The sequence below is a fragment of the Bremia lactucae genome, linkage group LG7 (assembly GCF_004359215.1).
Source record: "Bremia lactucae strain SF5 linkage group LG7, whole genome shotgun sequence".
In the NCBI taxonomy this organism is placed as follows: Eukaryota; Oomycota; class Peronosporomycetes; order Peronosporales; family Peronosporaceae; genus Bremia; species Bremia lactucae.
The window spans coordinates 1,879,900-1,890,987 of record NC_090616.1 but is presented as its reverse complement, the minus strand read 5'-3'; the positions used below and the strand labels follow the sequence as shown (position 1 = coordinate 1,890,987).

The window sequence follows — 11,088 nt, the reverse complement described above, 5'->3', positions numbered from 1 at the left end:
ACCCTTAGCTACTTAGAAACATTCCTCTGTACCCTTGTATACGTGAAGTTTCGAGCATCTAACCTACACTGTATTCAGTGTAGGTCAACTAGTACTTACCAGTACTAGTGAAAGGTGCTCCGTTAGTGGGGCACCCATGATTCTCCTGAAAACATTGCGATGAAAAAATGAGGTTCTGACTTCTCATTATTTATGCCTTTACAAAGCCATGACAGACTCAGTTCATTCGGATTACAGCTTCGAATGTTACGTCAAATTAGAAGTAAAGGAACGGCGTAAATAGTTTTTTTGGGATAATTTTGTGCTTGTTAAAAAAGTTACGAGCTTATCAGCTAATTCAACTGAATTTATACTTTTGATCTTCAGCTTACGCTCCATATTTATCAGCTTCACAAATGCTGAGGGATTTGTTCCTTATTTTTATTTGTTGGTTGAAATGAATCACGAATTTGCTGTTAGTAAACATTACATTCCAGCAAGCCCTGAAATGAATTACTAATTGCTAAACACAGAAACAAAAAAAAAACTATCGATTAAATTCCAGCAAGCACATGCCACACGACCTCTACACAATGTTTGACTGGCAGTGAGGAGCTCCAATTCATTCCACCTCTTCAATCGACAGTCGAATGGGTTTCAATGCGACGGACTCCGAAGCCCCGGAATGTGCGATCAAATATCGCCTTGTGGAGGCCGAAGAAGTTAGCAACAAGTCGCATGCGAGCTTTTCGTCGCGTGCCAATCGATCGAAGCGTAAAGGTAGACTCAATTGGTGTCAGTACCCTCATGACAGCGAAGCGGCGCCAGAGGGGGACGCTTTTCAAGCGATACTTGTAAACTCTTCTTCTTCAGACGTGCGGACGCGAAAATTACATCAACAAGGACGTCGTGGATCACGTAGCGGTGGAAAATTCAGTGGTCGTCGCGAATACAGAGACAGTAAAGGCAGCTACGTCAATGGCGTCTACGTACCTAATGTCGATACTCGGGTGACTGCGCAATGGGCAAAAAATCAAATGTACGTTGTAATTTTCTCATAATTATGTTGTCAATATGCAATTAATGGGTCTTGTTAGAGAATTTTATTTCACATCCGATAATTTGGTACGCGATATTTTCTTGCGCCAGCACATGGATGTGGAAGGATACGTTCCGCTGGCGTTTGTAGGCAGCTTTCAGGCTGTTTACGCTGTCCACCAGGACTACGAGTCGCTTATTGAGGCAATGAAGCACTCGGAGACGCTTGAACTGGATGAGGCAAATGAAAAAGTTCGTTTGCGTAATGGGTGGGAAAAGTGGGTCTGGCCGAATATTGAGGGAGGGTACGGTGTACCGCGTTACATTAAGGTTACCGAGGGCGAGAATATTGTGGCGGGAAAAATGGTGTAGATACTTCCAGTTGTAGGAATTAAATACAAGCACTGGCAGGACAGGTGTGGGTGCACAGAGCCATGCTTGCAGTCGTTAGGGGTGGAGACGGCGATTTTGCGTACTTGCGAGAAAAAGTAGATTACAAAATTGATATGTTTTTTATATTTGTGCCTCATGTTGTAATGGTTCGGAAGCAAGAGCATTTTTATATATTTGAAATTCGCTTTCGTGACTATTAATGACTTATATGTAAAGATTGAATCGTTCTTAATTATATGACATATTAAGTAAGTGTGCTAAATAAAGTAGCTATCAAACATTATAAAGTATAAGTAAGCTGATGGCTTTGAGCAGATTGCGTGCAATATTATAATTCTTACAAGCGGGATCAATCGCACGTCTTAAAAATTGCACGTGTCCTAAAAATATACAAGAATAATCGCTCAATATAATCTTAAGCCCAAAGCTGTAAGCCTTAGTTATGAAGTCCAACTCCCAAACAATGAGAAGAAGATGCGTAATAGTGGCAGCAAGAGGGAACAGCTCCGTTTTGCCCAATCAGAAGGGCAGAGTAAATTTAAAGCTTTGTGGCTATAAAATTTATATTTCTTATAAGTTTTTGCAAAAAGAAAAGCGATACAGTGAGGCTGTCATCCTTTCGTAAACGAAAACTTATGACTTAGAACAGAGATTGGGAATAAAATAGAAAATTAAGCACAGCTGTGGAGGACGCCAGACGTAGAGGCATTATCCGAGTACATTGGCGACCTGTTTCGTACCAATTGGGAAGGCTGCGACACCTTTTCGCTATAGCAGTCCAATTGTAAAACGTGCGTCGTAATGCAATTGTCCTCAATCGTCGTAGAAACTATCGGCAAGTAGCTCACGAACTTCGATAGACAGACAATGCAGCAGCCAATAAAAGGTTCTGAAGGCTTATAGCATTCTTCTTAAACAGGACAGCATTTCTCTTGTACTTGTCTCCTTTGCGTCGACCTACTTGCGCAAAATTGTCGGACATCCTTCTAGTTGCCTCTATTGACGATGAATGGCACAATCTTGCGTAAATACTTATTTGTTGGGTTACAAATATACCACTTTCGCGCCGTGTGTCACATTTAAAATTTCGTGTCTCGTCGTGGTGTTTTGTCAACTTTACGTGGTAGATAGACCTCTATGATCTGCTTCATTGGGTTCTGCACATACACCAATAACCTTAACTCGGACTGCAAAATTACATGCAGGTAAAGGCGGGTGAGACACGACTTCTAATGGTGGTAAAGGTTGACAGCGGGCAGGGCACATGAAATCTGTCACACATGAGGAAAATCCATCGGACTTAGTTAAGTCTAACTGAGAACTAATGTATTCTTTATGTCCTTGTAAAGGTATCCGCACTTTTACTTGACTGTAGGACATTTTAGTGGACAGCTCGTGCATGGCCAATCAGATCCGCTCAACAGCGAGTGGGTAGGGCAACACTTGGCTCATGTCGCTTCTGGCACGAGAAACGACGCTTGTCAAGTCTGATCTGATACGAAAGTCAATACAAAGGATAAGTAATCCGTTGCTCCAAGAAGCATTGATTTAATTATCCTATACAACCCGTGATAGTCACACGCTTGGCAGAGCGGGGCGAAATCGATTGAACTCTGACTTCCCGGATGTCGCAAGCATTTACCTGCTCGTACGTTATTCCGTCGGGAAAAGGTATGACATAATTACATCACGAACCTATAAAATCGTATGGACTATTTTTAGTCGACACCCAAGCTCGACTTACACGGGAATAGCAGGACTTCTATCTTTAAATACCCTGTGATATCAATTCGCTTGATTTTCCATGTCGTTGAAATACTCGTGATGACTCAGCCCTTCTCTTACCTCGTCCATACGCCTTTGACATGCCGACGCTAACAATGTCCCTCCACGAGGGACAGAAGACTCCAGTGCATCGGCCAAATTGCTTCTCAATTTCCGATATACTGCTGAGCAACCCGCCTCTCAAGACGTTACCTACAAGCGAAAGGCCAAAGCTTCAAGTGAAGAAACGAGGCCGCCGCCGTCTCTTGCAAGACGAAGAGCAGCGCAAGGCGAGACGCAAAGCCCAGTGCAAGCTCAATCAGCGGCGCTATCGAGCGCGACAGCGAGGAATCATTAGTACGCTTATGCTCGAGACCGAGGGGCTCAATGGCCACTTTCAAGACTTGCACGATTATCGGGAGTTTTTACGACACTACTTTTTGCGGGACACCGCATCGACTTGGACAATTTGGAACGACCCACGGCCGTTGCTTGTTGCAAAGCATCTTGTACGGGCCTTTCGGTCAGGCTTTGCACTGCATTCATACGAATTAAGCAATCTCCAAGAGAGTTTCGTGCGACTCGTGTGTGCTCCCGACTTGATTGCGCAAGGAGCGACGACAGATGGCGTTGAAGCGCTCTTGTTGCAATTAAAACGGTATACTTCGTACCACGGGACACTCGAGATTCGTTCATCGCACGTGAACATTGTGCATACGCCAGTGATGGATCGTCAGGCAAACGAAGAGAAGCTCACGTGGATCGTGGCGATCCGAGGTGCGATGAGGTTACGAATCTCGCGCGATACACTGATGCTCGTGTACCCCCACGTGTTACGACATCATGATCGAATTGCACAGCGAATTGTGGGACAGACGATCGAGCCGGAATTTCTCACTACCCTCTATTTTGACACGCGTGGAAAAGTCACGAAATTTGACCAACATGTGGATTTTGCTGGCGCGTTTATTCAATTACTAAACAGTATGGACGACGTCGTGACGCTCTTAGACGGTGCACTCATTTCTTCATTTTCGGAGCTGGGTGTGGACAATAAAAGCACAAAGGAGTCAGCACTACCACTTGGGTGTAAACAACTTAGTTTAAAGTTTATTCTCCTATAGGGGGAAAAGCACGGTATATTATTAGTTTTTATGCGCCTTTGAAAAAAAAATACTTTTTTTTGGGGGGACAAATTTACTCCTTTTTATAGTACTTGGCGGGTACAAATGGCATCTTGGTAATCACAGCCTGTCGGGCTTTGTTACGTGTCTTTACATACAATTGTGTACCCACTTTAGCAGAAGTTTTCGTAACGTAAGCCATCCCAATCGCCTTCTTGAGGCATGGACTGAATGTACCGCTTGTCACACGACCGACGACTTGATCGTCAGCATCCAGTAACTCGGCACCTTCTCGCGCTGCAGCTTTGTCCACTACAAAGCCAACACGCTTTTTTTCCGCTGTTTTATTCGTAAGCTGGTCCATAATACGACTATGGCCCGGAAATCCTCCGAGTTCACGTCGTCGCTTGCCAATGGTCCACGCAAGTGTTGCTTCAATAGGCGTGATCTGATCCGTGATATCATGACCATGCAGACACAATCCTGCCTCTAGACGAAGACTATCGCGGGCTCCAAGTCCCGCTTCGAGCACCCGATCGTCCTTAATTAATGCACGTGCAAATGTCTCGACGTTTTTACTCGGGACTGAAATTTCGAAGCCATCTTCGCCCGTGTAGCCACATCGTGTCAAAATGACATCTATTTGGTCGTGATTAGGAAGTTTTAAAGAAGTATACATGCCATGCATGAAGCCAAGTTCATTTAAGTTGACAGTAGGACACAAAGATTCAATGACGTCTCTAGCGCCAGGGCCTTGGAGAGCCACAAGCGCGTGATCAGGCATTTGCTCAATCGCTGCATCGCCTTGAAACGCTTTAAGCAATTGATGCATGTGAGCGAGATCAATGTCGTGATTGCCGGCGTTAACGACGACGTAGAGGTGGTCGTCATAGCGCGAGATCACACAATCGTCTATAATCCCACCTTGGTCATTTGTAATGAGACTCAACTTGGCTTCACCACTGTCGAGCGCCTCCAAGTCGCCCACCACAACGCTCTCGAGAAATTGCAGTCGATCGTGGCCCGTAATGCGCAATTGACCCATGTGCGAGACGTCAAAAAGCGACGCTTTGCCCTGCTCCCGCGTGTGCAGATGCGACTGTAAAACGCCAGCTTGGTACTGCACGGGCATCGAGTAGCCCGCGAACGGGACCATCTTCCCGCCTAATGATACGTGCCAGTCATACAGTGGTGTCTTTTTGAGCGACGTCGCAGCGGACGACAAGGAGCGGATGGACGAAGGACGCATTGAGGAGGACGAAGGTTGACAAATGGGTGGAAGCGAGACTTTGATTCGATTTAAGCGTGTAAACAGGGGTTTTATCAACTTTGTGCTCGATTCCATGCGACATGTTTCTTGCCAACATACCTTTGAGAAGTAGTACCATGGACGAATTAAGTTGACGCTATTTACTTGCATTTGCATGCAAGCGGATGGGTTTTTCTTAGAAAACGCTCTTAGATCGCATGCCTCCAATGAATGCTTCTTTCAATAAAAGACACCAATTATTGGTACTTGTATTCTTTTTTTTATTGTAGATGATTTTGAAGTATTCTGATTGTACTCTTTATGCGCTGATTCTTTATTACAGTTAGTTATCTGATAAATACCGCTAAAAAATCAAAGTTTTTTTGCTACGTAGCTAACAGCACCTTTCTCGGCAATTAATTTTCCTCTCATCATATCCTGTCAATCCATCACCTTACAATTTTAATGGCAATGAGTCCACCGGAGATTGTTTCCAAGCTTACGAAAATTCTCGAGACACACTTGCCAGCAGAAATGTCATCGCTAGAGCACGTAATGGAATTAATTGATGACTTGTTGATGGCACCCAAGAAAGCTTTAATCAAAGCTGCAGCAAATAACAATGTCGAGCGGCTCGAGCACCTCCTACAGTCGTACAATTTTGATCTAGTGGATGCCATTTCAAGTGCGTCGGCTAGTGGCCATGTAGACGTGATCCACCGTTTGATGCACGATATTCGTGAACGTGAACAAGCACGAATACGAGCAGAAAGAAGCGAATCTGACGACAGCAGTGATGACAACAATAGTGATGACGAAGACGAAGATGAATCGAATCGAATTGAGATCCATGACGCACTATTTCGTTATATAGAGGTCGCCGTTACTATTGCAGCGACAAACGGACAAGTAGAAATCGTTCGAACGTTTTTACCGCAGACGGTTGGCTCAGGCGAAAATGAAGAAGCATTTGTCAGAATGAACAATTTGACGTGGCAGACCATAGATGAAGGAGCGGCAAACGGGCATTTCAATGTGGTTCAATTTGCCGTGGAATTTGCCAAGGAATGGGGATTCGTTGATCAGTATATCGCTAGTCCAAATAGTGACGCGTTACTGCGCGCAGTTGAAAATGGTCATGACAAGGTGGCCATGTATTTACTTGAAATCGATGACATTGATTGGGATCTGAAAAGAGCATATGAAAAAGGTATTGAGGTCCAACGACTGGGGCTTGTCGAGTGGATCTACGCTCTTTCTTCGATGTACAACGACGATGTATTTCCTTAAGAAAGTTGGAATCCAAGACCAAGAAGCTTTGCAAGCCGAGACAAAGGCTCCTTTTGATGCTTTATTGAAAAAATCTTAAGCCAAAAAATATATTTCTGGATGCAAACAAATTAATTCTCGTCAAGAATTTATTTCTTAAATAGGGAACCGGTATAGGCACATACACCCATTGACTGAAAATCTTTTATACTTTATGACGTTTTTATTCAATTGAGACGGGGAGGGGTGTGGCTATACCAAAAGGGGTATTTGCCCCGGAGCACATCAGAAACCGTGTTTCGTTTGGCGATGTTAAATGTACTGTCGAGCACGAGGGAAAAGTTGAGCTGGAAATAAGCGACAAAGGTCGAAGGTGCGCTCTTGCGCATGCACGTTAGTTAGTCTTTGGCGGTCAAGCTAAGGATGAATTTTTTTTTCTTTACTTCTACCAACTTTCGCGGAAAGTGCAGCTTACCTTCAAATAGGCGAATCGCAGTGGGTCTTTTTTGTACCGTTTGTAACGGGGTGAATCGTTTTTACATAAAATTAACACTTAAAAGTTCTTAATAAATATATTATTTAAAAGGTAGATAATATTTGAAGAATATTACTTTACATGGTTATATTTTAAAGGCTTATCCATTGGTAGATATAGACCATTATATCTACTTTCTCCGCGGCCCAGTCAGCGCTTGACGCGCGCAAAGAGAAAGACAGATAAGACTTTTACTACATATTTTTTAATAAATTATAATTATGTTAGTATTAATTAGATAGACAAGAAGACTTAATTATATTAATACAGTTTTTTAATTAACCCTTTTTAAAGCAAGTGTTTTAAAGAGAAAACCTTCTCTGTACGCACTAGTGTTCGTGAAGTGACGTGAGGCCCACTCGCACTATGGCAGTGCGAAGTGGACTTGTACTGAAGCAGTACAAGTCAGTAGTGCCCCGTTACACCTGGGTCCAAGGACCAAAGTTCCATCATCTAACATAAACATGTTAAAGGTAATGGAAATACACATCAAGTTTCGCGTGATAGCTACTCCTTTCTAAGAAAGGAGTGCGGTGGAACGAATGAGTTCGACCGTAGGAACGATGCCATCCTGGCCATGCTGTCCGGGTTGGACAGAGATGCCCTCCATTCAGCCATCGCCAAGTTTATACAACATGAACTTGACGAGGCGAAGGAGAAGATAGCCTTGCTTAACCTGCAAGTCTCAACAGGCAGAACTGTTAAGGTCACAGCAGGTACAGACCCCTGTACCTGGGATGACGCACACGCATCGTCCGGAAACCTTAAAGATTGACATATCTAAGTATAGGGGGTCGAAGAAGACTCCCTTCTAAGATGGTTTGTCGAGTTGGACGATGCCATAAGGGCTCGTCACATCGTCGACGAGCAAATGCAAGTCGCATTTGCACAGTCAAATTTGGCAGATCGTGCCAAAACTTGGGCACTAGGCCTTAAGTTGCGCGACCAAATATCTTTGGATCGCTAGAGGCTTTTAAAGCCCGGCTCAAACAGACGTTTGAACCGCCTACGGCTGAGTTCAGAGCTCGATCAGAGCTTCTGAAACTCAAGCAAGGCAAGCGTGGTGTTACCTATTCCGCTTGATACTGGATACGCTTAAAGAAGCAATATCCGTTGCGGAACAGGAGGAATTTAGCTTAAGACAGCCTCGAGCTAGTTCGTCATCGTATCGTCCTCCAAAACGACACGAGCTTGGAGGTCCAGAACCTATGGATCTCTTTAATGTCGAAATCGGGAATTCTCGCTTTACGAACCACAAGCGATTGCAGAAATGCAGTCGCTGACAAAAATTAGGACACTACGTTCATGAGTTCAGTGCCCCACGCCCAGTACCGAGAAGTACAAACATAACTATGGACAGAACGCCAAAAAGGACAACGGTCGCGAATCCGGCGTTCTTGCGAATCGCAACAACGCCAAAAAAACGGTCGGGGTCAGTAGGGGCGCAACGCCCTACTGATCCAGCAATCTCAAGAGAATTTGCAAATCTCTTGACTAAAGTTGTTCCAGACACACAATCACTATGTGTCTCTGCACCTGGCGATGGGGTATCCTCATCACCTTGAAGTTCAACGTGACAAAAATTGGGCACTTAGAGCCCTAGTGGACTGTGAGGCGTCGAATAACTTTATTTGTCGCCAGTCGCTAGAGGGTCGTAGGCTCAAATATATTGAGCGCGACATCACTTCAACGAGGATGACGGTGCGTCTAGCGACAGGCGCATCAATAACAGTAATGAAACGCGTAGAGAAATTTCACTACACGTTAAAATAATTACAGTACGATAATGAATTCATCGTACTGGATTTGGATGGACAAATTTGATGTCATCCTAGGTTTACCTTGGCTTCGAAACTATGAGCCAAGAATCAGCTGGCAGCATCGATCCGTAAAGATGCCTGCCACCCGTTAATCAGAACGCCACCTGATGAACGTCTTGGAGCATCCACAAGCATGTGGATGAACTATGATAAGTGCGGTGGCCTCGCTTGTAGTGCGGTCGCTAGTACGATTGCACAAGATCACAGTGTGATTACTAATCACACTGTGGAGTCAGCTGCCGGCGGCTGTGCGAATGCGTAGGCAGCGCCGAAGGTCTACCACTTAAATAAGTTGATTAGATTGAAACATGAATGTACGCCTAGCCGGCGACATTCAAGGAATAATTTTGTTGTCCAAAAGGAGCAACACGATGATCCTTGGTAGAGTAGAGAGTCGACCGTAGAGGACCCGACTATGATAGCGCAATCACAGTCGGAAGACGTTTGGGGAATAATTCTTCACGTACTTGAGGAGTGCTGAAGTGACTAGACTTCAACATCGCGAGGGATCAATCCCTCGACAGTTTGTGTGTAATGAAGCACACATCGAATGGAGAACCGTTGTTGTGGTACATTTACTTTATGGGTAAATACCCTTTTATCTAATTTTAAAATAGTCAGTTACTTAAATCCCATTTATTATGGGTAACAAATGTGGTCGCCGCCAGATAAAAATCTGGCAGCCAAAATCTATTTTAAATTAGCTAGGGTAAGGTTCTTAGATCTAAATAATCAATTAAGTGCTTTTCCCTTTTCATCTTGAAGCGTTAAGTGCCTTTCTAAGGCTTGCGATCTGTAAGAGATTAAAGCCTTTCTAAGGTATATCCTCTTGGGCACTAGTTGCCACTTGGTTCTACGAACCCCTGAATTCCTTGAACTAAGATTATTTAAGCTTTAATAGCTTGTACGACTCCCTGATTTATTAAACCCATTAGTTCAATAGAACTAAGTGACTCTCTGAGTCTGAAGTCTTCCTCTGACTTTAGCAGCGAGGTAGCTTCGCTACACCTGGTAGCACCCGTAGTCAATCTACACCTAAGTCTTTACAAGGCCAATTTCTCACGAAAATGGAAGAGGTTCCAGAATTGTCAGAAGCGCAACACGCCGTTTATGACCAGCACAAATCCTTCTTTGGGTTTGAGCACGAGAAATTTATTGTTTCCCAGGGACCAGAGGTCCTACATGCAAGGCTTGAAGCCTTCATGCGGTGCGAAGCCTCTCTGATCGGTCAGGTACGGGACCACTTAGCGGCATCTATGCCAAACCGGTACATCTCTGTACCTGACTCAGAGCCGAGGGCTCGCCCTCTAGCTGTAATGTGAAGATATTTGAGGGAAAAGAGGGAGAAAATCTTCCTTTTTGGATGAAGCATATGGAAATGTCCATTGATTTCGCCTAGTTCTTAACAGAAACGGCAAAAGGTGGCTATGGCCATTTCCAAACTTGGAGGTAGAGCCATGGAGGGGGCACTATCGTGCAGCACGTCCATAAACGACGCTTTTCCTCAATGTGATTTGCTGAAACAGCAAATATCCAGCATATTTGTACCGCCTGATCAGGCTTTTCGCATGCGAGCACGGCTCCTAGCGACTCAACAGGGTAAAAGAACCTAGGAGACTTTGTCCAGGAATTATGAACTCTCATTGCATCTATGCATCAAGACCCGGTGCAAGAAGCAATTGTAGTACCCATCTTTATGGGGGATATCAATGAGGGCGTTATCCGGAGGGAATTATTTTGATCTCATCCTGCTACTTTTGAAAAGGCAGTTGCCATAGCGCTACGCGCCGAGTTCGACTTTAAGTCTGCTCGCGTGAGAGCGACTATTAACCGAACAAGCTCTTCGAGCACATGGGTTCTGTCTAATAAAGCGGAACCCATAAATTTGAGCCTCGTTGAGGAAGGAGAAGAGGCAGC

General features: G+C 44.4%; 4 protein-coding genes across 4 annotated transcripts; 3 read left to right on the top strand and 1 right to left on the bottom strand.

Moving 5' to 3' along the window:
* Nucleotides 1–288: 288 nt before the first annotated feature.
* CCR75_009251 (uncharacterized protein) lies at nt 289–1,590 on the top strand. Its single transcript, XM_067967293.1, has 2 exons — nt 289–1,018; nt 1,077–1,590. The coding sequence occupies exons 1-2, from the start codon at nt 630–632 to the stop codon at nt 1,387–1,389; spliced, it is 702 nt and encodes a 233-aa protein (XP_067817604.1). The 5' UTR covers nt 289–629; the 3' UTR covers nt 1,390–1,590.
* A 1,700-nt stretch (nt 1,591–3,290) lies between these two features.
* CCR75_009250 (uncharacterized protein) lies at nt 3,291–4,298 on the top strand (the record flags this gene model as incomplete). Its single annotated transcript, XM_067967292.1, has 1 exon — nt 3,291–4,298. The coding sequence occupies one exon, from the start codon at nt 3,291–3,293 to the stop codon at nt 4,296–4,298; it is 1,008 nt and encodes a 335-aa protein (XP_067817605.1).
* Nucleotides 4,299–4,371: 73 nt separating this feature from the next.
* CCR75_009249 (uncharacterized protein) lies at nt 4,372–5,547 on the bottom strand (the record flags this gene model as incomplete). Its single annotated transcript, XM_067967291.1, has 1 exon — nt 4,372–5,547. One exon carries the CDS (start codon nt 5,545–5,547, stop codon nt 4,372–4,374), a length of 1,176 nt encoding a protein of 391 aa, XP_067817407.1.
* A 465-nt stretch (nt 5,548–6,012) lies between these two features.
* Nucleotides 6,013–6,837, top strand: CCR75_009248 (uncharacterized protein; the record flags this gene model as incomplete). Its single annotated transcript, XM_067967290.1, has 1 exon — nt 6,013–6,837. The coding sequence occupies one exon, from the start codon at nt 6,013–6,015 to the stop codon at nt 6,835–6,837; it is 825 nt and encodes a 274-aa protein (XP_067817406.1).
* Nucleotides 6,838–11,088: the final 4,251 nt, after the last annotated feature.

Excerpts from the sequence above, each read along its gene's own strand:
- CCR75_009251 (XM_067967293.1), top strand. The coding sequence starts at position 630 with ATGGGTTTCAATGCGACGGACTCCGAAGCCCCGGAATGTGCGATCAAA. Across the intron at positions 1,019-1,076 it reads CAATGGGCAAAAAATCAAAT|AGAATTTTATTTCACATCCG; the intron begins GTACGTTGTAAT and ends GGGTCTTGTTAG.